The following is a 27,958-nucleotide window of genomic DNA, read 5'->3' on the forward strand; positions in this document are numbered from 1 at the left end:
TGGCGCTGCTGTGGGGGAGGCCGCGAGCGAGAGCCGGGAAGGGCTGGATCCCCGAGGTAAGCGCTGACGAGCCGCGGGGGAAGGGGCTCGGCCCCCCACTACAGCCCCAGCCACTTTGTGGGCTTGCCCCGCACTGGCGCTGGCGCTCCAGGCCGCCGGACTTGGGGAGCGGAGGGGGGGGCTGCTCTGAACTGAGTCTCCAACCGCATCAGCAGGTACGAGCCTCCCCATCTCTCATGCCTGAGGACTTGGGGGTTCAGTGCGAGGGGCAGCCAGGCAGCCCCGCTTCCTCCCGCCTGCTGCACCGGGGGAACGAGCTCCCCCCGCCGGGGGCTGGCCGGCCGCTCTTCTGTCCCATTCATTCAAAGCCGCGATTCCTCCTGGTTCTTTGCGCCAAAACTAACTGCCCCGCGGGAGACCCTGAGCGCTGCTGACTCACTGGCCGCCGGCTCCCACCTAGCAGGGGTAGCTCGCTCAGCCGCCTTCCCTCCCCACCCACCGCAGCCGTGTCCCACTGGGTTGATTTTCTGACTGAAAGGCTGATTCCCCGGGGCTAACGCTGGGAGTTTGTGACGGTCACAGGAGGGCAGCTGCAGGCTGCCAAGGTCACCTTTTGGGGATGGGAGGGAAACTATAGATTAGCCTCTGGAAATCGGGGTGGGGTTTGTTTTTTAATGAAGTAATATCAAACTTAACCTGTGCACCTTTATAACTTACAGATGGAGGTAAGTTGCTTAACACTAAAAGACTTGATCAGCCCAAGGCACACAAGAATCGATCTGGCGGCTGAAGATGGGGAAAATGCACAAAAGGTGAGTAAACGGACACAGATAACACTTAACAGCGTTTTAGTAAGATTTATGGCCAATACTGCAACACCAACATCCCAGGACTTTGAATTTGAATGCAAAATCTATTGTACCTTGAACTACCTTTGCTTCCCCCCCGCAGGTGAATGGACTGTAGTAGGTTCTGAAAATGGTTTTAGCACATTACAGAAATGTACTAGTACTTGTTAGAGATCAATATAATCTACTGGTCTGTGGCTATTTAAGAATACAAAACTATTCTTTACAGGACTATTTATGTCTAGTTCCCACTAACCTTTGAGATAAGACCAAAAGTAGTAAGTTTGTCCTCCTAAACACCAAGACTCAAATATAACACTGTAATATTCTTCCCACTCTCTGCCATTTTAGTTTCCTTCCTTCTCAGCTCAGTTGCCCCAGCCAACATTCAAGTTGATAATTTTGAGGTGGGAAATAGGAGACATCTTGGCTTTTAAATTTTAATGAAAGGCCCATTTTCCCTCCACCCCCTTCCCCTTTCAAGGAAGTAATCAAGAGTTTAGTCAGGATTAATTAAAGAGGACATTAACAATACCTCTGCCATCTGGGGAAAGGATTACAGAAAATCCTATGTATGAAGCCGTATTGGGTAACTGTGTATGGAGCACACTGAGACAGTCACATATGGTTGTGAAAGGATGCAGAAAGATTAGGCTTAGATGAGCAGGGTTAGACCCAGCCAAAATAGTTTTGAAACAGGTCTAAGGTGAGTAATGAGCCAGATGCTCTGAAGATGTGCTTTCCATTTAGTCAGGAGCACATCATTTAAATATCCCCTCCCCAGGGCATTTCTGTAAGCTTCCTGCTGGCTTATTCTAGAGCATACAGTACACATAAGTACACTAGGAACTGGTTGTGTGCGTTAAGGTTAAAATCTTACAGGACTACATGTTTAAAAAAAAGCTTTCAGGATTGGCAATATTGTTGTTTGCCAATCCAGACTGACCGGACAGCAGCATCACAGCTCTAGCTAGCCTTTAAACAGATTGTCAACTAAGACACTGCATCAGTGTGACCACTTCACCTTGGCACTCTATTCCTGATGGAACATTATATTATATGCACAAAACTAGCAGACTTCGCATGTTTCAACAGAGATTTAATAACTGACAGTGTAGTGAGGTCTCCTACTACTGAGACTTAATTTTACAAAGGATACTCCAGTTTTATTCTTGTTTTACTATGCTACAGTTGTCAAAATAAATTAACAAAACAGGAATAATGCCTCCGTGTAACCACTTCATTTTACTTGCTAACATGCAAAATTCAGAAATCTTCAGTGGATCCCCAGTTGGTGCAATTTAGTGAGGGTCTATCCAAATAAAGATTTTCCACTTCCACATCAAAAATGAACAATAGCTATATGCTACAGTCTTCTTATGAACCAATACATTAATAAAACATACCTAGCACTGTGAGACTTGGCCATTTCCTATTCCTCTAAAGATTTTTTTTTTAATTATTATTCCTGTCTACATAACCAAAATTGTATCTACCTATTTTACATTCCCTTTGTGCTTTCAACCTATCTTGGAAGAAGAGGCACCTCAGAATCTCTTCTTTTCACCTCTTTACACATACTATGAATCCATATGGTTAACAGAAAATTTGGGATCTAAAGAACTCCCAAGGACCATATGGGAATGGGAAAAAGATAAACTGGGACAGGTGAGTCAGTAAGGAGGATAAAGATTTCAAGGGTAGGTAGTAGGTACATGTTTTGAACCCATTTACAGCTTCAGCCATTACTTATCGCTGCTCAGTGTAATGTTTGTACACCTGGGTGAATTAATGGGAGCTCAGTGGGATAACTTTCAAGTAACTGGATTGCTAGTTCTAGGTATCTGCTTTAGTTATAACTACATTAGCACCAAGCATAATGAAAAACAGATTTATATAAAGGTGGGTTTTTTCCCCCATTTTAGATTAAGTGTTGAATCCTTGCCACATTTGAAATTGCAAGAATATATTATGTGGATTAACTATACTGAACATGTATACCAGGAAGAACCATGGCCATTACCTTGAACCCTTTTTGGCAGTGTATTAAGTCACAACACTCATCTGAAATAAAAATATCTTTCTTTACATTCTTGTGGATAATCCAATTGGGCATTATAATATTTTATATAATCATTCTGAACATTCATAGCACAGTGCTTTTTCCTACTCTTTGGATGTCTGTCCTCATCCCTAGATGGCAAACTGTGGAAGGCTTTCTATTAGGCGCAGTAACATCTGGCTAATTTTTGAACTTTAAAATCCAGTTTCTGCATTCCAATTAAATTGAATAAACCAGTGCAGTAGTTTAAACAAAGTTCCGTGGTGTCTCCTTATCAATTAGCTATAATTCTCGAGCCACTGAGAATTGAACAGACCAATAGTTTTAGCTAAAATTCATATAAAAGTTTATGCCTTTTAGATAGCTATTTCATCTTGTACACTTTTCTGTAAACTTAATGCCTTATAGCACCAACAATGAAAATGAGACTACTATTGTAATATCATCTATCCCAAAAGTTCTATTGTGTATACTTGGTAATGTTTTTAAAATTCATTTCGCAAAGATTTTAAAACACCACTAGTCAGAGGTGCAGGAATTTATGATCGGTTCAGGACAAACACCAAGAACACTGCTTGACTGAGGGACCAGTAACTGTTTCAGGGTCATTTCTAGTCCTTATAGTTTAAGAACACTTAAAGGCTTGGCTTCTAAGAACAGCAAGTTGTGAAATCTGATATTAATTTCTGGTTATCATTTTACTTTCTTCATCTCTTACCTCTCTTCATCTGAGATATCTGCAAATAGTATTTCAAACTGCTAGATTGAGAAACTGAGTCATAGCATTTGAAAGCCAGAAACTGCCATTTTTAATCCATGTAAAGTATCAGAGAGAAGTTATTAAATGGTAATCAGAATGATTTAATGTCTGATGTCTTGTGATCTCTCAGGGCTAGAAAAAAGTTTTGGTAGGGCTTTAGTACCACTGGCTTTCTCTAGGTACTGGTCAGTCCAGAATCAGTGATCTGAGCAGTAACAAAGAAAAATCCAATGGTCGCTGGCAGGTTCAGTAAACAGATTAGATCCATTGACTTTAGGTTAACTGTGTGCGATCTGTTGCCCACTGATAGTACTCTGTTGCAGTAAAGGAAACCCAAATAATATTGTCATATTTTTCTCATGCTCTCCATCCTGTTAGTGCAGGGTGAGAAACCTGTTCAGCTAGTGGAGTGGGAAAGTACCTGTTGCTCAAAAGCAGCTTTTCCCGGTAATTAAGGAATGATATAGACTGACTCAAGTAGGCATCAATCTAAGTAAGTTGAAAGTTGGTCTGTACCACAACTTTTGTGGTAGTGGGAATGGACAAAAGGGTAGTCATAGCCTCATTCCTGTATAAGAACAAAGGAAAAATAAGCATCAGATCATGTAGCTGGGGGCAAGGACGGAATTCTTGTTATCTTACTTTGAGAACAAGTCATATGTAGATTTCTGCTTCCCAGCAGCTTGCTTGGCTATAGTTAACACTTCTTTATATATTTTCATTGTTTTGAGCAGCAGATACTTAAGCAATTTTCTTCCATTAGGGAAGTATTCCATCTGGGCTGAGTGAAATCCCCAAAAAGGGCTTTCTGTTATGGAGATTCCAGAATAGAATGCTATGTTTTTTTCTAAGTGCAGTGTAACTAGTGAACTATTTAAGCTTCAGACCAAATTCAGCCAGAAGACATATGGCTCCAGGGGATAAACTGGGTTTATAATTTGGACCAATAGGTTTACAATTGTGGCACAGTTGGCTTATATGAAAAGGCAGAACATAGAAGTCTGACAGACAACAGGTTTGACTGATTGACTCCATCTTAAGCAATTCATGGTGGCATCTTATCTGCATTGTACACTGATGTATGCTATACACTTCGCTGCATCTGACGCTAATAAGAGCTATGCTAAATATAACCTTGGGACTGTCAGAGCATGATGGCACTCTTTACCTTCATACGAACAATGGCATTGACTGGTGGATTGTGTTGCTTATTTTCAACCCTAAACAATCCTCTCTTTTTAATAGGAAAACATATTTGATCAATCCAGAATGACCCCAAAGACTCCCATGAAAAATGAACCAATTGATTTATCAAAGCAAAAGGGCTGCACCCCAGAAAGAAATCCAATTACACCTGTTAAGCTTGTTGACAGACCTCTGGCAGATCCATGGACCCCCACAGCTAACCTGAAGATGCTTATTAGTGCTGCTAGCCCTGACATGAGGGACAGGGAAAAGAAGAAAGAGCTCTTTAGACCAATCGAGAACAGTGAGCAGAATGATGCTTTTCCTGATTCTGTACAGGTAAGAGACTTGACCTAGTAAGCTTGGACATAACTTGCACACAATGCCCTCTACTTGCTGCAGGCTGACTAGTTTATATTTTATTACTTAGTTAAAAAAAACTATTTCCTCACCTTTACTAGGAATAGAGAGCAGCACTATTTGAAAGCATCCTCAAAGATGACCATTTATATAGCGACACCAATGTGCAAGCCATTTCAGATAAAGGTCACCATCTTAAAAGCTTACTGTCTAAGTATTTCTTCAGATACTCAGAGACTGGATATGGTTACTTCCCCTCCCTCGCTAATTATATCATGTTCAAACTAAGGCCTAGCCACAGTGAGAGGAAAACTGCCAAGTTAGTTAAACAGATTCAGCATAACAGCTCATTTGGCCACTGTACAACTATTTTAAAGACAGGCTAACCAAGTCTTGGACATTTTTATAATTGTGGCTTTAGAAGCGGTATACCTTAGTCACACTGGATTAGCAAACCATATTTATACCTCATTCAGCAAAACACAGCTCCACATCTAACAGTCAGGATGAGGGTAGTCAAAAATTACACCTGAATGGTTTCCTGATGTAAGCAGGATTTTAAATTCAGCATTGTTGGGTTTTTTTGCTAGGGGATTCTGCTCCCCATCCTTCCTGGGTTTTTTTTGGTTTTGTTTTTAAAAAAAAAAACAAAAAACCCCAAAACCCTCTAAGCATCTTTGAGCAGGAGAGCACAATTTTAGCTTTTAGCCAACAGCAGTGAGCTCCTTCATCCCCTCCTTTTGTTTCTTTCTCCAGGAACCACTAGCTCCCCATTCCAAGTTATTGCTCATAAGATGCCACTTTTGCCAGTGGTTGCAACATCAGCAACATCAAACTAGAAACTAGTCACTAGGCCCTTGTTCTAAGAAAATGCTATTTTATAGGCATAAAGGCTCACATAATTCTTTAGGATCAAGTATGGCACTGAACCTGTTTGAACATTGGCGGGGGAAAGAGAGTGGGGGCAAGCAGACTAACAAAGTTATTTGAAGGATTACTCATAACTTAGCTTTCAACAAGAAGGGTGTACAGAAATATGCTACATCAAAATTTAGTTGTTTCCTTCTCCGAAAGGATAACTGAAATAATTGCTAGGTTTGGTGAAACAGTGTGGCCTAGCAGACAGAGCACTGGACTGGGACTGAGGAGTTTTAGGTTCTATTCTAAGCTCTACCATTGCCTGCTGGGTGATCTGGGCAAATCACTTTACCTCTGTGCCTCAGTCTGCCCATCTGTAAAATGGGGATAATAATATTTGACCATCTTTATAAATAGGGCCCTACCAATTTCACAGCCATAAAAAAAAAGTCACAGACCGTGAAATCAGTTTTTCCCCATGAAATCTGATCTCCCCTGCTTCTGGTAGCTTGGGGCCATCAGGACTCGAGGCTTCTTCCCCCAGGGCTCCTGCTGGGGCTCAGTGTGACCCAGTCAGGGTTTCCACCCTGGGGCTGGGGCACTCATTTTTCCAGGAGGCTCCCAAATTGGCCAGGAGCCCCTACCTTAATCTGTCTGGCCCTGGACTAGCACCTAGGAGCCACAGCTGGGGCACTCCTAGCCACATGGGGGAAATCCTACCCACCACCTCTAACTGCAAGAAGCTCAGAGACTGCTGCCTAGGCAGCACAGAAGTGAGGGTGGTAATCTTGGGATGCCCCCTACCCCCACAACAACTTTGCAACCCCCCCAAAGTCCCATTTTTGGGTCAGGACCCCCACAGTTACAACACAGAAAAATTTTCAGATGTAAACATCTGAAATCATGAAACTGACCAATTTTAAAACCCTCTGGCCTTGAAATTGACCAGTATGGACCCTGAATTTGGTAGGGCCTTATTTATAAAGCACTTTGAGAGCTACTGCTGAAAAGCCATATACATATTTTTATGCATTTGAAAAAGTAGTTATTGACTAAATAGTACAGTAAAGTTTGTTTAAAATGGAGTTTAATTCAGCTATTGTGCACATGACTGCTTCAGGTATTCTGAACTTCTTCAGTATGTTACTTGGAGCAAGTTGATAAACCATATTTCAGCTTTTGTTAAATTTACCCTCATGAACAACATCTTGTCTGTGGAAAATAGATTACAAAAACATAAAGGTGAAAACTTCTGTTTTCAAACCATTTAAAAACCAAGGGCATTTATTCCCAAGTATAATATGTTGCAAGGGGATTCATTACTCATTCTGCAGTAAGAGGTAATTGAGATACTGCAAGTTTTAAGAGTAAAAAAGTTCACATACAATTGATATACACAACTTCACTCCAACAAGAGAATCAATACTTCAGAATTACTAGTCCAAATAAAAATTACAGTCTGTTCATTGTTTAGTGGTTATTGTAACAAACATACCTTCTTATATATACCTGAGGTCTCCAGCTTTCAGGAATACTACAAGGGCCTACTCATTCTTTTTCATAGGATTTTATTCAGTTAACAGCCTGCCAAAATGCTAAAAAGCCCAAAATGCTGAGACAGCTGAATTTTATCTCCCAGAACTAGGGTCACATGCCTCTGAGCTCTTAAAGCGATATACCCACAAATAGAGGGATGGTGGAATTTCTGTGCAGAGGTTTTTCAGGAGCCCTCTGGTGGTTGGTAGACATCTCTGGTCAGTGACACTCCAAGGTGTTTGCAGAAATCCTCCTTTTTATGGTCCCAAAAGGGAATGTTACTTCCAAATAGGGTCTTATCATCTATTGGTGGTGGGAACATAGTTACACCTTTTGTGTCCTCCAACACCTGGCCACCATGGGATGCCCTTGTAAATGCTTTCATAATGATCTCCACTGTACCTGGATTTTGGATAAATCAAGTTCCTGAGTCAAAAGATATGATCTAGGTGCTTAGAGAGACGATCACATTCTAAGCCTGTATGAAGGCCCTTCGACATGTGTATTTTATCTCTTGTAAAAGTAGTCTGAGTCTGAATGTTAGAATCTGAAATGTTCCCTATTTTGCTATTGTCATGCCTGTTGAAGCTCTACAATAAAGGAATAACATTTATTTTCAACAGTATGATATGGTAGATGATGGCACAGTGGATGAATTTGAAAAGCAGAGACCCAGCAGAAAACAGAAGAGCTTAGGACTCTTATGCCAAAAGTTTCTAGCTCGCTACCCAAGTTACCCTTTGTCAGCAGAAAAATCTACCATTTCTTTGGATGAAGTGGCTTCTAGTCTTGGTATGTATGCCTGAAATAAATGCTGCAAGAACTGGACAACTTTAGTCTTTTAAGATATGTCTACCACTTAAAGTAAAATAGATCTCATTTAAAAGAACTGACCTATTCGCAGAATACATTTAAGGTCTGATTTTTTTATTTGTTTTTAATTTATTTTTTGCGGGAGGTGCTGGATGCACCCTTCTAATTAAATTAAGCAAGAGTTGCAGGTGCTCAATACTTAAGAAGATCTCTACCACTATATTATTACATAGCCCTATCATTTAAAAAAAAAAGTTGCAAATCAGTCTGAGTGCTGTCATGGTGAATTAATCCTGCTGCTAAATATGTATGCCTAGATTATTATTTTCCTGCTAATTGAAGTCTGAGAAATAAGCAGCAGGGTTTATAAAGAACAAATCATACAAAAGAACTGTGGTGAAATTTTGGATAGAACTGCAAATTGGTGGATGAGGGAAATCAGTAGGTTTTATATCTTGCTTTCAATAAGTCATCCAATACAGTAGCTTCCAGAATCTAAATAGCCAAATTGTCTTGGACATGAACAATGTCTTGCACACTGAAAACTGGCAGAAAGACTGCCATTTATCATTCCCCTTTTTGCAGGAGGCATCTAGTGGTGTGGTTCAGGGACCAGTGTTAGCTTTGGTTGTCTTTAACATCCTCTTTAGTTATCTGCAAGAAGTAAACTGCATGTTAACTAAACTTACAAGTCAGCTTTAACTGGGAGCTGTTGTGAACCTCATCCAGGACAAAAAAATAATACAAAGGGACCCAGAGAAACTAGATAATAGAGATTGCATTTATTCAGTCTGAATCTTATTTTGCTAAGTATTGCATCTGAGAAAAATAATTAAGATTTATTTCATAGGAAAGATAGCAAATTAGACAAGAACTTGCAGAAAATTCAATGCAGTTTTTATGTTTTGGGAAGGTGGATGGAGAGGGAACAGAGATGGGATTTCCTCCCTGTATGGCTCTGGTGAGACAGCTCCTAAAATACTTAGCAAAACAGAATAGAATGCAGAAAAGAATAAATAATAGATAAGGACTGATTTCTATGGTAATCATTTTTTAAAGAATTTTTTAATGAGTTGTTTTGAAGTATTAGAGTTATCCCCATTTAATATGAAATCCCAGTGCTCTGCCTTCATGAAACTGAACACATGTAGTCCTCCATTGCTAACTGGAAATGAAATTACTTGGTTTTTTTTCCTTTTGAGGAATATTTCATTGGTGACTTAAAACAAAGGAGTTTGTTTAAATGTACTAGTAGAGTTTGTGTCTTATTTAAAATAGTGGCTGGTTTCCCCCTTTGGTTTTCATTTCCTATACCACTGTGGATCTTTGTGTAGCAAATAATGGCTTGAATGTAGATTTTGCCATCAATAGATAAGGCTGTATTCACACAGCTCCTAGCTATGAAAAATCTATTTGAGTCACAGCAGTACACAGTGTTTCCCAGGCTCTGCTCAGGGCCTATGGTACCTGGGCAGCCTTCATTAATAGGGTTCCCAGTAGTCCTCTGGCCACAGATTAAAGCTGCACTTCTCTGGCTGCACCCAGGGGAGAAGACAGAGCTGCAAACACCGTCTTCCTGATCCCAGGGTTAAAGTGCCTGTGGTACAGTCTCTCCCTGTGATAGTGTATGAGTCAAGCCTACAGGTTTTAGCTTAGGTGTCTGTCTGTTCCCTCCCTTCCTGTTTATCTACAAATTCTTCAGCTAATATCTAATATCACTGCAACTCTCCTGCTAAATAAATCTTATTGTGAGGGATCTGATCCTGCATTTCTTGTTCACCCAAAATTCTCACTGAAGTCCATAGGAATGTTAAAGGAATGTTAAGAAGTGCAGGATCAGACTGCAGATGGAGACTGAAATTATCTCAATACATTACAGGGTGCATAGATTCTCACTGATTCTAGCAACTTAATCTTGTTTCTTCTGAACAGCTTCTTGGCCTATTGGCAGAATACTGAGGACTGGGATGGGAGGGAGCATGACAATTTTTTCGCACTTTGCTAAAAATATATATCTCGATCTTATTTGTTTTTGGGATCCAGTGCCTGTGTTTGGGGGCAATGTGGGGCTGGGAATAATTGTACAAATATCTTGACAATGTGCCATTTACATAACACCAGTATGCTGGCAAGCACTGCAGTTCTATGCAGCGAATCATGTAGGAGAGGGTTTGTGGTGCCGGTGCTCAAAGGAACTAGTCGTGTAAAATATGTCTACCTATGTATAGCACTCAATACGTTAGTAGCACACTTCACTCAAAATATCTCCATGCACATTAAAACACTGACAAATTGGAAAGTCCCAGTACCCACATTATTATCTATATTTTATGGGTAAACATTAGGGAAATCTTTCAAAACTTCTCACCATTACTATGCTTGTTCCGCTCCACTGCTGGTAGCAATACTGTGAGCCCGAAGCAGGCAGCTGTTGCCAGCACTTTATCGTTTAGACCAGTTCTTAATGGGGTTAGATGGCTGTTTAAAATGGTGGCTGCAGGCATTGGCCTGGTTGTGTTCAAGCTCCAAACACTGCTAACACTAGTAGAGCTGAACCAGAGTTGGTATCTATGGGGAATTTTTGAAAATTTTCCTTTGTGTAGATGAGGTCAGAGATTAAAATCCAGCTCTTGCTCCCACTGAAGATTATAGGCCCTGTTCTCCATTGCTTTGCATGTTGACATATTTGACGGTGCCTGTAATTTACACAGTACTACACAAGTGCAAGGAAATGGAAAATCAGGCCCGGGGGCTATACTCCCATTGATTTCAGTAGGAGCAAACTCTGTGACTTACCCAGGGAAATGATGAAAGAGAGAACTTGCTGTGAGTAGATCTTGTTCGGTGCGTGATTATACAAAAAGGAGGCGAGAGTAGAAGCATGTTTAAAAATGGGGATACTTTTAAGTCTCTTTCTTCCTTAAAACAGGAGTTGAGCGTCGGCGCATCTATGACATAGTGAATGTTCTGGAATCGTTGCATCTTGTTAGCCGTGTGGCCAAGAATCAGTACTGTTGGCACGGACGACACAGCCTGAGTCAAACTCTAAAAAACCTTCAGGAAATAGGAGAGCTCCAGAAGTATGAAGAACAGATGGCTTACATCCAGCATAAAGAGCAGGACCTTGAGTATAAATTTGGAGACTGTAAAAAGGAAACCTTTCTGGATTCCCAAGACAGACAGTTACTTGACTGTTCGGAGGCAGATTGCCCCTCTGGTAAGCTGACTAATGGTTGATGTGTACAGATGCTGTCATAGTGTTCAACGTACAGTGTGGCTTTTTTCTTATTTAATTGATGTTTTTAATGTAAAATGCACGATATTGCTTGTGAAAGGTGCTGAATTCACCACTTTAGAGATAAGGCTCCTCTTTTTATTCACGGTGCAGTACAGCACAGATGGGAGCAATTCCAGTCTTTCCCCTCTCACTCAGTGGCCTGTTCCTGACAGGTCCCTTGAAACATGTTTCAACTAGTTATGCTAAACAATGTATTCCACCTTTGTATGCAGTCGTGACACTCTGAGTAAGTTTCCAAGACCTGAAAAGGAGTTCTTTGAAAGCTTGTTTCTCTTATCAACAGAAGTTAGTCCAATAAAAGATATTATCTCACCCACCTTGTCTCTGTAGTTTCCATAACAGCCTTTTGTGAAGGACTTTGGCAAACATTTTGTTTCTCTCTTTCCCCCTCTCCTCTTCTGACTGGTAAATGCTTTGTTCTCACCTCTGTTACACTGGTCAAATGTTGATTATACCGTAATGAACAGTTATACCGTAATGAAGCAGGGAATCAGGTCCAGACTCCCTAACATTTAAAACCAATTTTTTACACTTTAATTTTTATTACCTTTTTGAAGATGACTAAAATGCTGTTGTCCATCTGCCTTACATAATTATTTGCTACCTATAAAAAGATTTGTTTTCCAACAAGGAAACACTTTACCCTTGTTGTGCGTGAGAAACCTTCTTAATGCTTTCTTGTCTCTGATAGATGACATGCTAAAAGACTCTCATTTTGTTTGTAATGCAGCAGCTGCAAACAGCAGAAAGGACAAGTCATTACGGATTATGAGCCAAAAGTTTGTCATGCTGTTTCTTGTCTCCAAAACCAAGATAGTCACTCTTGACATAGCAGCAAAAATACTGATAGAAGAAAGCCAGGATGCAGCAGATCACAGCAAGTTTAAAAGTGAGTATCACAGTTAAGAAATGGATTAATCATCCAATCAGCAGGGAAAATGGAGGCACATTCAGATTGAAAAAAAATCTCCGATATTAATCTCAGCATGGATAGAATCACCTGTGATTAAGCATTTTTTAACTATAACATATAAAACTTTAATCATAAATACCCCTGCCCTAAATATTCAGATATACTGGGGGGGCGGGGGAGCGGGAGCGGAAAAGCATTCAGCTGCACAACTTGTATTTTATAAGTGTTGTCATCCAGCTACATCATCATTCAATTCATTGGAGTTGTAGGGATTATAAAAACAAAAAAATGGATTGATGTGAGTTTTCACCTATGCTGCTGCCTTCAGGATAGGATGAAATATTTTTATCAAGCAATTCTGCTCTTGCTGGGGGAATGCATCCATTGGACAGAAGGAAGAGAGGATGCTTTTCCAAAGTGACTTGTACACTAGTTTATGCACTTCCTTTTAACTTATTCCCAAAAGTTACTGTGGCATTATGGCAGAAATTCATTAGCTTGTACAGCAGTGGTCCCCAAACTTTTTCTGTTGGGCCCCCTCCTTACCCATAATCAAACCTACCCGCCCCTCTCCGTCTGGGAGCCAGGGGCCGGAGGCCATGGTCAGGAACAGAGCTGCGGCCGAGAGTGGAGCCATGGAGGGGGCTGGGTAGGGTGACCAGACAGCAAGTGTGAAAAATCAGGATGGGGTGTGGGATAATAGGAGCCTATATAAGAGAAAGACCAAAAATCGGGACTGTCCCTATAAAATCAGGACATCTGGTCACCCTAGGGCTGGGGCTGGAAGCCACGGCCAGGAGAGGAGCCTGGGAGCTGGGAGCCGGAGCTGTGGCTGAGGACAGAGTGGGGCTGGGTGATGTTCCCTCCCTGCCTTCCGTGGGGGCTGACTTGGGCCACACTCATCCTCCCCCAAAAAAACATTCCTCTAGGCCTCCCGGGAGGGGGGGTGCCCCACAGTTTGAGGACTACTGTAGTACAGGCATATTTACAGTATACTCTTTACACTTTTGTTTACCTTTCAGCAAAGGTACGAAGACTGTATGATATCGCCAACGTTCTGACCAGCTTAGGGCTCATAAAGAAAGTGCATGTCACAGAAGAAAGGGGTCGCAAACCAGCCTTCAAATGGATTGGGCCTGTGGAATTCAGTGGAAATAGTGGTAATTTGTGGTGTTTGGTGGTTTGTGTATTTTTCTGGAACTTTCTTCCAGGGTGCATTGATTTTAAGCTGAGGCTTTCCACTTAGTGATTTAAATCATCAATTTTAATAACTCTTCCCTTTGTACTTTAGCTATTTTCTAAAGAAAGGTACATTCTCACTGGTTAATATAACCATTAAAATATGTTGATTTACAACTAAATAGAACCTTTACATTCGAGTTTGAACATCCCCCTCCCACCTAGGAGGGTACACAATAACTATATACATTTATATAAGCAATTATATAGCTTAATATTGTCAGATTCTTAATTAGACATTTTTAGTATGTTAGAAAACGGTGAATTAGATATATTATTTACTACATAATTAACTTTGTGCTCATGATTTGGGTCAAGCTGCATTATGATGGTAACTGGAATTTAATTAAACACACAACTGCATATAACATTTATTTTTATTAAACAAAATAAGCCCTTAATACAGTATATGACCTAGTGTGACAAATTTATAAAGCCAGATCTCAAAAGTTAATCAGGGAAAAACAAGTTATTTCTTTATATAGAAAAGCAGCCTTTCATTGTTGTGTGTTAGAGGTTCATGGATTCAGCATATTTTATTTTTTATTTAAGAGATTATAAGTTTAGGCCTTAACATATTATTTTGTATTACTATCAGATTTCTTTTTAAACTGGATTACTTTTAAAAAACAAAAACTTATTTAAATTATAACAAAATACAATTTTTTTATTTAAATTGGATTTTTTTTAAAATCACCCGCTCTTTCCCAAATTTTACGTGGTTATTTTCTAGTTGAAGAGTGAGTCCGAATTCATTGCTTTCTGTACCCATAAACATGTAGTGTCTGAATTTCCTAATGTAGGTCATCTATCTAAGCAGCTTTTTTAATATCGCTGCCAGAATGTAAGGGAAAGGGGAGAGATTGGAGATATTTATGGGTACTTTTTTTGTTTTTGTTTTTTTTCCTTTTCTTCATGTTACATTAGTTTAAGGTGCAAGGCAATGGAAAATCAGTTCCTTAGGGCCACATTCTGTCCCATCCAGTGGCCTCCTTTGTGCTGCAAAGGGTCAATAAATCTGCCCTAAACAGGCAGCTGACTATTCCCCCTACATGGGGAATCACGCAGGTGGTGCAGAGCTGCTCCTCTGCCTCTTGTCCCCTGACATGGGGGGTTTGTTTCAGGAGATAAAAGGCATGGCCATGGTGTGCCTACATCCTGGCGATACTGGGGTCCCAAAGTAGAGCCCTTATGTTGCTTTATTTTAGGGCTGGCCAATCCTAGGATAAAGGAGAAGTAAGGATTAATGTTAATGATACTTAGCCCCATCTTCCCATTTTTCTCTCCACAGCTGTTCCTAGTAGAGCTTAGGTGTAGCCCAGGATCTTGAGCTATATACAGTACTGGAGTGGGTAGGGGTGACCTTATCTTGTCCACTAGCTCTGACATAGTTTTGTGGTGGTAGAATAGTACAGGGTTTAAAGGAGTTTTTTTCTGCTGTGTCCGTAGCAAAGCTCCACGACGTGGCAGAAGCTACCATGACAACAGGTGTCCTTCAGGTGATAACTTTACAAAAACCAATTCCTTTAGATGATCCGAAAACTGATGTTCCAACATCTGCTGCTTTACCAGACCTGAAAAGAGGGGCGTGTGCCCAACATCATACCTGTGCTAATGGAAAACAGAGGTTCGCACGGCATGCTTCATTTAACACTGTTCAGCCTTCTGAAAGGATCAAAAGGAAGGTCAGCTCTGAACCCAACAGCCCGCATAGGGAGAGGCAAGGTAACTACCAAGAATTGTTGCTCTTTCCTAACCCATTGTGTCTGCCACTAGCAGTCACTTTCAGTCTTGAAGCAGTGTTCTTATTTTTCAGTAAATTTTCTGTTCTCTACACACTGGAAGTATGGTGCTATTTCTTCTGTTGAAATTTGGCACAGACGTATTAATATTCTTTAAATAGAAAGAGAACAGATTTTTATTGTCTGGTTTCTGGTAAGATGGAGTTTACTGTAACAATCCAGTTTATAGCACTTTCACACTTCAGAATTGTAAAATTATAAAGCAAATACAGAATTCGCTGTAAATTGTCCGAAGCCTGCACAGTGTTGAGTGTTTCTTGCATGGAATTGAGGGTGCTCTGCTCTTCGGAGGTACTGCTCAAACTGAATAGTGAACGTTATAAAAACATGTCTTGGTAGAAAAACTGAATTCCACTCTTTGTATTACCGATATGAAAATGTGCTTAGTAAATCTATGTAATTAATTCAGTGTCCCATTGTTCTTTCGGCTTGCATTGTCGGTTCAGATGAATACTGCTCCAAAATGATAAATCTAGAAGCTGTCTGCAGACAGAAGATGGAAAAGGATACAAAGTAAGTTGGGTCTTAACTTGCAGTCTGCTCAGTTCCCTGCCCTGTGCATTTTAATTTAAGGTCAAATTCTGTACTTGGGATGGAAAACTATAATTTCCAGTGACTTCCATTAGAGGATAGAAATTGGCTCTCAGGATGACATTTGTTCTCCCGTGTGCATGTAAAAGATTCACACCAACATGCATCACATTTTAACAGAGAAATAAAACAGCTATTGAGATTTTCAAAGCAGTCTAGGAAGATGTGCCTAAATCCCCTATACAATTAATGGACTATATGTATAAATTCCCTGGTGTGTTTTGAAATTTTCATACAATATATTTATTGGAAGCTTAAGGCTACAAGCTCCCCTACCATGAGTATGGCTCCATGTCTCATGGAGATTGACTTTCCGTGAAATCTGTGGCTTCTGCAGCATCCGGTCAGGTGGCCCTGCAGCCAACCGCAACAGCCATTGCTCGGGCAGCCCTGGGCATCTGGCCCCGGGGACTGCCCAAGCAGCAGCCAGTGTGGCTGGCCCCAGGGACCGCCTAAGCAGCGTTGCTGGGGGCGGCCAGAGCAGCCACTGCTTGGTGGTTCCCGGCAGCTGTTGCTGTTCCCCCCCCCCCACTCCCCCATCAAGCAGTGCCCCCCGCTCCTTGAGCAATGGCTCCCCCTCCCCCCCCCGCAGCAACGGTCCCAGGCATGGCTGGAGCAGCCACTGCTCAGTGGCCCCTGGTAGCTGGTGGGCTGGCCCTGGAGTGCCCCCCCCCCCCCCCCCCGATTTATATTATAAGCCATGGACAGGTCACAGACTGTGACTAAATCATAGCCTTAACCATGAGCTTTTTCCACCCCAGTGGGGCAAGAAAACTGAATTTGTACTCATTCTTCATTCTTTTATCAGGGTTCAGTTCCCTTAACCACTCTTAGTTGGACTACCAATAGGCCTGGGTCATCCACTGGCAGGCCCAGGCCTAGAGTCACAAAGGTATTTAGCCACCTAACTGGTTCGCAGCCCTATAGCAGCATAGGTCTTAAAAATAGCCCATGCACACACTGGCTGCTGAATCCAGAACCTTTACAGGGGTTTTGGACTTGTGGAAGTGCAACCTGAGTTGGTTGAAATTTTTGACAAAAAATGTTTCAATAAAAATTTTGAAGCAAAAAACAGAATTTCCATCTTGCAATTGTGAAGAAATAATTCTTCCTCTCCCCTTTTTAAAATTTTTTTTTCTCATTTTCTCCAGTGGAAAAAGGGGGAAAGTTTTTAATAGCTAAGAGATAGTAGTAGGCTTCTTCCCATTAAAATGAAACAAAATGCTTCTAACAAAAGGATGAATCTTTTAGGGTTTTTAACAAACTCTCCATGCAAGTTAATACTGACTTTGCTCATTAATTTGGAGCCAGAATATGCTAATGAGAGCAACTGTTTTCTTCTTCTAAAAGGGTGGGGGTTAAACCCCATGGAGAAGCTTCTGTGGAGGAACGGGGTAAACATGCTGCATTGCTGTTCTGCTCCATTGCCAAATTCCAAACACCCACTGCTAACGTAGGTGAGAATAGCATGGAGGCCTTAATGTGTGCTAGCACTTACTGAAAGAACTGAACAGTAGTACAGCCAAAGAATCTGAGAGTCAGCTTCTCTGGTTTGACGTGATATGTAAGTGACTGATAAATTGTTTGATAATTACTGCACTCTGTCAGGTAGTCTCCACACATAACCCCAGAGATCCTCACTGTTTTATTTTAAGGACAGTTTATGGGGATGTCATTCTGAACTAAACACTTTTTTTCCTCTTTTACTTACACCTTTTAGGAGTAAAATTTGTGCCACTGAAACAATCTTAAATTCATCGAGGAACCCAGCTATAATCTCTCCTTTCTCTGTTCTTCCGGATCCTGGGGACTCTGATTTTTGCCTTAACCCCTTACCTCACCCAGTGTTTCCTGTTGCTCACTCAGACATGTCAAACCTCTCTCTGCCAAATGGTACGAATGGCCAAGTTTTGCAGACTCCCATTTTGGCAGCCTCCAAAACAGAGAATGGGAAAACTGCTCTGCTCCCCAACCAGTCTTTTGTTTACCTCCCCTCTGCATCTCTCGTCATGCTGTGTGGCAGTCCTCAGGAAAGTCTGTCCAGGGAGAACCTTCCAACTACAGGAGAAAAGTGCAACAGAAGCCCTGAGGGACAGGCCTCACCCCTAAAGCCACAAGCTGCTGTATTTGCTGTTAACTGTCACAAGCGTTCCCAGAAGTGTGTGTGTCTCCCCACACCTGCAGCCAGCATAGAGCCAGCTGCTAAAAGGAAAACTATGGAGCAGAGTGATGTCCCCCTCTCATTGGTGCTTCCCAAGGTAAGGAAGTGAATTTAATTGATACCCAGCTTTGTTGCTAAGGCTGAGAGCAGGGGAAAGATACTTACATTACTTGAAATAGTCTTCTCTGCAGATGAACATTCACTGCAGATACCTATGTAGAGAGAAAAATGTCACCTCCCCACACAAGTATAAGCTGGGGGGAGAAATACATTTGGTGAAGCATTAATTGGAAGAGGGATGCTATGCCTCTGGTGAAAAATGCCTGCCTCACAATGAGGCACAGATCACCTGTTCCACAGAGCCATGGCCCAGACCTATGAGAGGGGAAGAAATCTGTGAGCGTTCCTCTCCACATTGTCCTGTCACTGGAGCTGCCTCCAAACCTGGCAGTTCCACAGGAGACATTGTTCCTCCACACCAGCTCTTGTCCCAGCAGGGTTCACCCTGGCAGCATGGCTCATTCTACATGGCCACAGGAGAGGTGATCTGCATCTTCCCATCTTCCCTGTCTCGCCTCCCACTCTGTCCTCCTAGTCCAACTTCTCCTCTCAGCAGGATGAGTAGGTGGTGTCCTTAGAGGCCAATGAGCCACTTTCTGCAAAGGGAGGAGGATCACATCCAGAGTCCACTCCAGGTGCTAAGTAGGGGGCATGTCCTGGCCCCACGTCAGTGTTTGTATCTGCGTTGTCTGAGGCATCTACAAGGGATCTACAATCCATGTTGAGTTTTTTCCCTTCAAATTAAAAAAAAAAAAGCCCTCTCCAGGGATATTTTTGCAAGAGAACTATATCTGTTTAATAGGTCTAAGCATTTAAGGTGAAATTCAGTCCTGTGCAGATGACCTGTGCACCCCTCAAACCATGACTTCAGTGGTGCATAGCCCTTGTGCTGGCCCTCTGCACCAGGGTGAATTTCACTCTTCAGTCAAGGAAGGCATGCGAGAGATGGTAGCTCATATACTATCTTTTAATTTGGACTCTTCTTCCTCATTCTCTTTTTGCTCAGAAACCTTTTGAGCCACCTGATGTAGAATATTCCCGGGGAAGCAACTGTGCCTCTAATGTGCATCTAGGAGCTTTTCATCTTGACTTAGGAACGCCTGCTGACGAGGCTGGAGAAGAGAATACAACTAAACCTTTAGATTCTCAGGAGCAGGAAAAGCAATCTCAGAGCAGAGACCTTGAAGATCCCTCACAGGGAAAAGAGCAAATCTCTCAAGAAAATACCAAACAGCCCTTCTTTCCACAGTATCTCTATGTGCAGCCAGCAGCAGGTAAGGACTATAGATACACAGCGATACATTATGACTAATTGATGAGGACTAAATTTGAACATTTAGGCATCTTAAGTGAGGTTCTTAAATCCAGATTCGGGCACCTAAATAAGTGACCTGAATTTCAGAAAGTCTGATCACCCACAAATCCCACTGAAGTCAATGGGAGCTGCTTCTACTCAGCAACTGTCAAAACCAGCACACTTTTATTTAAGTACCTAAATATGGATTACAGTGAATAACCAGGCTTCCCGTATTCCCATAGTAACACACGTTACCCATCACAATAGTCCTGTTCTTTGGAACCTAAATTGCCTTTTGTTTTGTTTTAGCCCTTATGATTGTGGAGGAAACCTTGAAAAGGAGAATGTATGTTTGGTCTACACCTAAAACTTAGGTTGACCCAGCTACATTGCTCAGGGCTGTGAAAACTTTCCCTGTGTGATGTAGTTAGGGCAACCTAACCCCCACTGCAGACACAGCTAGGTCAGCCTAGCTACCACCTCTGTAGCGGGTGGATTTATGATAGTGACAGAAAACCTTTTGCCACTGTAGTGTTTACACTACAGCAGTGTAGCTGCAGCTATACCACTGTAGCGCTTGTAGTGTAGACATGGTGTCTTCATAAGCCTGAAAAAATAGCTCTAGCAGGTGTGAACTGCCTCACTCCTCTTAAGCAGGGCTTTGTGGATTCCACAGTCATGGACTCTATTTTTCCAGCATGTCATGAACTTCAGCACTGCTGCTGGAGAATTTTGTCCTATTGCTGTTGCCAGGCATGTGAATTCTTGTTTTCTAGCTCCCTGCCCTGCCAGGATCAGTTTCCAGGTGGCACAAGGGGTAGCTACTTCCATTATAAAGCATGCTTTGGTCCATGGAGCTAGGTAGCAGGGAGCCAGAGCTGAAGTTTGGCTTGAAGCCAAGAGTGTGGAGAACTGGAAGAGTAGGCTGGTAAGTTAAGCAGCCCGGAGAACACTGCAGCAGCTGAGGTCCAGGGAGTTGAGTTGTTCTCCTAAAGACAGTTACAAGCTTTCCCCTTTCCAGGCACCTGAGTGGGATGTAGGGAAGAGGATTTTATAGCAACAGAGTAAGCTGCTGTGGAATGGAGAGGTTGTTCCCTTGGAATTTGGTCTCATTGTGACACTAAGTCAAAGACACTAGAGCTCCACATGGATGCAGGGGTTCACCTGTGTGGAGCAACTTACAGGCTGGGAGTCTTACTTTGAAATGTGGATCAAGGCGTTCAGAAGATCCGATAAATTGCAGGCCAATTCAGATCCTATTGAAGACAATGAAAGTCTTTCCACTGACTGCAGTTAGTTTAATTGGGCCCTTAACAAGTGGATTTTTATAAATTTTGTTATTTCTTTAAAGTAGGGCTGTCAATTACAAAAAATAATCGAGATTTTTTTTAAAAATCACAATCTCAGTTTTATAATGCTGTTAAACAATAATAGAATACCATTTATTTAAATATTTTTGGATATTTTCTACATTTTCAAATAGATTGATTTCAGTTACTACACAGCATACAAAGTGTTCAGTGCTCACTTTATATTTTTTATTACAAATATTTGCACTGTAAAAATGATAAACAAAAGAAATAGTATATTTCAATTCACCTCATACAAGTACTGTAGTGCAATCTCTTTATCGTGAAAGTGCCTTAAGAGGTGGGGAATTACAGGTAGCATCCCATAAATGTAAACAATGTCTGAGCAATAGGCTGAATAAGTAGGACTGAGGGGACTTAAAGGCTCTAAAGTTTTTACATTTTATTTTTGAATGCAGTTATGTAACAAAATCAAATCTACATTTGTAAGTTGCAATTTCACAATAAAGATGTTGCACTATAGAACTTGTATGAGGTGAGTTGAAAAATACTGTTTCTTTATTTGTAATAAATAATATAAAGTGAGCACTGTGCACTTTTTATTCTGTGCTGTAATTGAAATCACTATATTTGAAAACAGAAAAACATCCAAAAATATTTATAATAAATTTAAATTGATATTCTATTATTGTTTAACAATGCTATTAAAATGGCTGATTTTTGTAATCGAGTTAGTTTATTTTGAGTTAATCACTTGAGCTAACTGCAATAATTGACAGCCCTACTTTAAAGTTGTGTATAAGTTTTTGTTTGTTTGTTTTTATTTTTTTTAAGTAGTTCAGCAAATTATTTCTATTAGTGGGGAAACAAACAAGTACTAAGCTTGTGTATACAGGGTGCAGCTTACTGCTCTTTTGTTAATTATACAATAGCAGATGGTGCTTGGTGCATTACAGATTCTTGCAATCTAAAGAGAGAAAAAAATATGAAAGGAAGAGGAGAGGAAAGGTGGAGAGGAGAGGAAACAAAACAAAAGGCAATTTAGGTTCCAAAGAACAGGACTATTGTGATGGGTAACAAATGTAGAGAGATGAAGCAGCTTTCTCGGGCATGTAGTTTGTTACTATCATGTTTTGCATTTTCCTAAACAACTTCACTTTCTGCTTCTCCCTTTTACTGAATAACTGTTTAGTATGGTTAAGGAATTAATGCAGTTTGCTAATTGACATTAATCTTCTCTCTTTTTGGTTTAGGATTAAGTGGTTTTAACTTCCTGTTTTCTGCAAACCAAATCCCTGGTGCTGTTGGTCTGTCTGCAAGCCAGTTACCATCTCTTAGTGTTCCCTGTGTGGTAGTGCCATCTACAGCCGTGGCACCCTTCCCTCTTATCTGTTCTCCAGCAATCACCAATCCACTTCCGTCTGCTCCTGCTGGCTCTTTTCCAAGTACTGCATCCACAAATTTCAGCATGCCTGGTCTAACATCAACAACACCTGTCTTTATTGGCACCACAGCAATGGTTACTCCAAAGACCTCCAAAATACCTTCAGTGGATCCACAGCAACCAGTACCTTCTGCTGTACATTTGAGCCCTGTGCTTGGAAGATCTTGCAACACGGTTAAACTGGAATCCTCAGTTTGTACGGGGCCCCCAGTCACCCTTCTGAAACTACAACAGGTAAGGGATTAATTAAAGGGAGGCTATACAAAAGTGCAATCCTGGGATCAAGTGCCTGAGGCTGAATGAAAATGAATCGGTTTTGGAGTTATTTACTCAGCTTCAGAGTGTGTGTGTTTGTTGGCCTGTCTCAGAGAGAGAGAGGATAACAAACTCTGGTGCAGTGGCTACCATTGCAGTTAAATATTTTTTAAAAAACCCTGACAGGCTGAAGTGTAACGTTAAACAGATATGTGTATTTACAAGTTTGCTAGCACCATATACTGAAGTAGAACAAATTATTACTCTCTCAGAAATCAGAGTCTGTACTTTTCCCCAGTGCTCTGATTGGTAAGGCTGTAAGAAAGTTGTGGGGCAGTCTTGGGAAGGGCAGGAAGGGTTTGGTTTAAAAGGTGCAGCCACACTATGTTATGCTTGCAGCCTACCTTCCAAAGCATGGCAGCAGCACAGAAGAGATGGTATGTGTCCTGCTTGGCTCTCAAAGGCAAGCATGACAATGAGGCAGCCAGGGAAAATATGAGTGGTGTTGCAACCACATGTGCCAGGTTACAACACCATTCACTCAAATGTGGCCTGGTCACCACCTCTGCCATGACGTCTATGAGTGACATTGCAACCTAGTTTACAAGTTCACGTTAATTTGGGTCACTCATATTTGTGGTAACTATAAAAATTTGCAGTATGTGTTAACAGCTGTGCTTTCTGCAATAAAATTGCAGCCAGCAATCTTTTTATGGCCTTACAGATAGGCACTACCACTAAAAATCTGTATTGTGTAAAGTAAATAAATAGGGCAGGGGCAGTGTGGCGCAGGAGGATTCTCAGTTTTAACTCAGACTGAGCCTCTGGCTGAAAAGTTGTATGAAGTATAAATCCTCCAGGCTCCACCCCCAAACTTTTACTATAACCACTAAATAATACAGCCTCCTTGTGGTGGTGTCAGATTAGAGTGCTGAGCAAAAATATTGTATACAATGTATAGAGAAAAAAGGATCTTAATTTAAAAAAAAATTAGCACAGTGTCTGGTTTTTCTTTTGTAAAGAAATCACAAATACAGATTCAGAACGGGGAGGAAATCAGCTGTGTTTCATACTATAAATGAGATCAAACTGCATTCATTATAGTTAAGGCTACGATTTAGTCACAGATATTTTTAGTAAAAGTCATGGACAGGTTATGGGCAATAAGCAATAAATGAACTATATATACCCCCTAACTAAATCAGTGGGGAGGAGGGTGCTACTGGGTGAGGAGCTAGGAGGCCACTGCTGGGAGCAGGAGAGCGCCCTGAGGCCAGGGTCACCAACTGCTGGGGGCTGCTGAGCAGCAGTTGCTCCAGCCGCCCAGGGACCACTGCTCAGGTGGTCCCTGGGGTCAGCTACCCAGGGCCACCCAAGCAGTGGCTCGTGCGGCTGGCCCTAGGGCCACTGCAGCTGCGGCAGGTGCGCCTGTCCCTGGGGCCACTTGAAGACTGGCTCCAGAGCCAGCTGCTTGACTTCTGCAACCTCCACAACAGACTCGGAGCCCTACTTATAGTGCATCACTGCCTGCTTCTCATATCCACTATACTTGTTTTTGCTTTAGTCTTACTTGTTTAAAATTATTATTTCACTACTGGGGAATGGATGAGCCATTAAAATAAGTTGTATTTTTGGATGTTTGTGAACTTATGAAAAATGTTGTAACAAAGAATTCAAAAATCAGTCACAATATAACCACTGAAAAGAGTGATAGGTTGCATATCCAAGGAAAGTGATTGTGTTATAAAGCTCTCGCTTAAGTTTTCAGACCGGATGTCTAACACTAGGCACCTAAAATCCATATTGGGCACCTGACGATGAGGTAGGGAAGCACTTTAAACTGAATCTGTTTGATTTTTCAGTTGTGTAAATATGGATTTAGGAGCCTAATTTTAGACACCTGGTTTGAAAACTATCCGTATGTCTAACAAATTGTGTGTGTTCTCACTTTTGGATAAGCCATTTCTGAGTTGCTTTGTTTCATTTTTATAACTAGCCATCATCAGCCCCACTTACTCCGAAGAGCATTCGTCCTACACATCACGAGGCATTTTTCAAAACTCCCGGCAGCCTTGGAGATCCTATTGCATGGAAGAAAAATGAAGGCAACCAGACCAGAAATGCCAGTTCTGTTCAGAGAAGACTAGAAATCTCAAGTAGTGGCAGTGACTAATCCAGCTCATTGCAAAGGTGTGGTCATGTTGTAACATGACTTCATAATTGTTACAAAAGAAACAGCTATCGTCTAACAAGAGGAGCATGTTAAAATGTCATCCCTCTTGTGTATTTGCCCACTAGTTCTTTAACTTTCTCTTTCATGAATCATCCCTATCACTGAAATAGCTTCATTAATTCCTTATGTAATACTAGTTAGGATTCAGACTTTGTGTACGGTGCAGCAATGTGAGCATCAAATTGCATTTGTGGTTTTAATTTGAAAAATATCATATTGCTGTGAGGAAATGCAAACAGACTTACTGGAGTCTCATGGAGCTTTTTGTTTGTTTGGGTGGTGGGTTTTTTGTTCTTTTTTTAATGAGCTGTCTAGCACTTATCTAGGGTGAGTGTTTTTTACATGTCCTCTACTTACCCTGAATAAATCTGTGGTAAAAAACGATAACCTCCTGCAGTTGTAGAAGCAGCTGCTTGCTGTGTTCCAATCTGTCAAGTTCTGCCTCAGCAATGCAGCCTCTTGTTATTTATTTTGTACATTGGAATGGGATTTAGTGCAAAATGTTTGCAGCTTCTAAATAACAGATTTTCTCAGGGTATGACTACTTGAATATTGATTGGTTGTTGTACAGTTTTCCCTGCACTTGTTTTACAAAAGCCTGATAAACTTACAGTATGGATGAGTGTATACATATGAAAAATATTAAGACCAAAATAACTGTGAATCTAACTTTTTTTGGTAGTTGTGTTAATGAACTGTATTAGTCCTTGTTTTGTGTCTTTTTACTGGGCAAAAAGTACAAGTTAATTGACAAATAGTCCAGAAGCTGGTTCCTAAATAACAATCTGACAAATTAATTTTGGGAATAGTGAACCTCTGAAATGTTGGTCTAGAATCTCTAAGGCCAGATTACACTGATGAGCAGTTAATCACAAGAATAGATCCAGTTTCCAAAGGGAATACTTGTGTGCATAACTGTTCACCAATGACAGTAGGGGGTTTTGGTAATGCTCATTAGAAATAATAGTTATCCAACTATGTTTTAATATGGCTGGAGATTAAGAACAAGGATGGTCCCCCATGAATGGCATATTTGAATACACGTGAAAAATGGGAGGCTTTGTGTTTAGGCACTTACGTGGCTAAATTGTAGAAAGAGGATATCCATGAATAGGAGTCATGAATTTGGGAAGAGAGCGAAGTAGTTATCTTTATTCTTGGAGGGAAAGTAAGAATAAAGAAAGGGATATGTCACACTTAGCATTCAGAGTCTTCAAACAGTGGAAATAATGTAATGGTTAGTACTGATTTGAGATGTGTTTTCACAAACTTAATCTACAATTGTATTTTTTCAGTCTTCTTTTTTAATACTATCATGTTTTGAACTTTTATCAAAAATATGGGTAGCCACATCAGCTCTTCTTTCATGTAGTAAGAATGTTGTGTGTTTACTGGCATTGCTCTCTGAGAGCAGACAGAGTCTAGTGTGCTACTTCGCTAGTTTTGAGAGTGAAGGATGGTTTTTGTGGGGGGGAGTTATAATGAAATGTGTCCTTACAATATGGAATTTAAGAATGAATGTTAGTGGAGCTGAAGTGGGAGTACAGTGGCCTTATGTTAGAAGTAGACCAATATCAGCCTTATAAGGAGGGAGTATTTTAATCCCTCTTTTTAAAAAAAAAAAAAAAAAAACCAACTTGACAGGAGAATGACAACAGAAATTTTCAGGTGTGGGAAAGGGAAATTTTAACATTGGTAAAATTTAAGTTTTATTTTTTTACACTACAGTTTTACAAGTTTACATGATTGTATTTTTTCTTACAGTCCCAATTATAAATTGCTTTCCAAGGTGAAATGAAGTCTGTAGCTAAAATTAATATTGCCAATCATATATTACAGCTACTATGCTGTGACTCTTCCTCAGCTACTATGCGTCAGTACCTGTTTAGGCTTGAAACACTGCTATTGTTCCAGATTGTATAGAGAGTCTACATTAGACTCACAATCTGTTTGCTCCTTTACTTGTGAGCAGCATGTTAGTGAAATGGCAGTCTGGAGGGAGGAGGAGTGATTTAAAATATTAAGCCTTTTTACTCCACGGTTAAATCATCATTGCAAAGCCCATCTCATTTTGTCAGCAAGGCTGTTCTGTTTCATGATTGACCTAACTATGCTTAAAAATACAGGGACAGAAGATCTTCAGTTTCCAATATCTACTTCCACATTTGACTTTTCATTAAAACACTGGGCCTGATTCTGATCTCATTTTCACCAATATCAATCAGGCATAACTCTACTGAAGTCAGTGGAGTTAGACCAATTATGGTGAGAACTGAATCGGGCCTACCTAGCTTTTGTAATATACAGAGAGTGCAAGGGTTGCTATGGGGCTTGGCGCTGTTGCATTTATGTCAATGGCAAGACTCTCACCCAGGTAAACAGGAGCAGGAGCGAGACCACTGTGGAATGTAAAATAACCCATCAAACCATGCTACCTGCAGAAGAACTTGCAGCATTTAGGCTGCTGCACTTGATTTGGCATATTTCTGGTAGTCAAGGCAATGGCAGTCTACACTTTCTCTTCCAGTGTCCAGTCAAACCAATCAGCAAAACTGCGAAGGAGAAGCAGGATTTCAATTTGCACTGAGGAAAGTGCACGTACACGATGTTGTGCAGGGTTTGTGAAACATTTTTGTTCTGGTACAAGTGTTTGGGGGGTGGGGGGATGTATAATTTATATACTTGAATCTACATACCAGGTTTACATTTCTCAATTTCTTTTGTAAAAGGTGCTATTTCTGTATTTAAAAAGCTGTATTTTTAATGTAAAGCTGCTTCCTCTTTTGTATCATTGCACTGCTAGTTTTATATAGATATTAATTTTATTGCTGCCTGTAACTGTTCTTCACTGGTTTAAACGTCACTTCCTCCTTTTCCTCCTATCTAGTAATGTTCTATAACTGTACTACAATCACACTGTTGTTGAGTTGCAT

General features: G+C 40.9%; 1 protein-coding gene across 3 annotated transcripts; it reads left to right on the forward strand.

Annotated features, from left to right (window-relative positions):
• On the forward strand, nucleotides 1–27,951 carry E2F7 (E2F transcription factor 7). Of its 3 annotated transcripts, none has more exons than XM_030548666.1 (13): nucleotides 1–56; nucleotides 720–812; nucleotides 4,916–5,194; nucleotides 8,233–8,401; nucleotides 11,352–11,639; nucleotides 12,451–12,609; nucleotides 13,656–13,793; nucleotides 15,322–15,597; nucleotides 16,103–16,187; nucleotides 17,986–18,523; nucleotides 19,493–19,760; nucleotides 22,347–22,771; nucleotides 24,789–27,951. In XM_030548666.1, exons 2-13 carry the CDS (start codon nucleotides 720–722, stop codon nucleotides 24,963–24,965), a joined length of 2,895 nt encoding a protein of 964 aa, XP_030404526.1. In that variant the 5' UTR covers nucleotides 1–56; the 3' UTR covers nucleotides 24,966–27,951. The 3 variants fall into 3 exon arrangements, with proteins under 3 accessions (XP_030404526.1, XP_030404527.1, XP_030404528.1); XM_030548667.1 differs by having other exon boundaries at nucleotides 15,403–15,597; XM_030548668.1 differs by having other exon boundaries at nucleotides 15,445–15,597.
• The last annotated feature ends 7 nt before the right edge of the window (nucleotides 27,952–27,958 follow it).

This window comes from Gopherus evgoodei, chromosome 1 (assembly GCF_007399415.2).
Source record: "Gopherus evgoodei ecotype Sinaloan lineage chromosome 1, rGopEvg1_v1.p, whole genome shotgun sequence".
In the NCBI taxonomy this organism is placed as follows: Eukaryota; Metazoa; Chordata; order Testudines; family Testudinidae; genus Gopherus; species Gopherus evgoodei.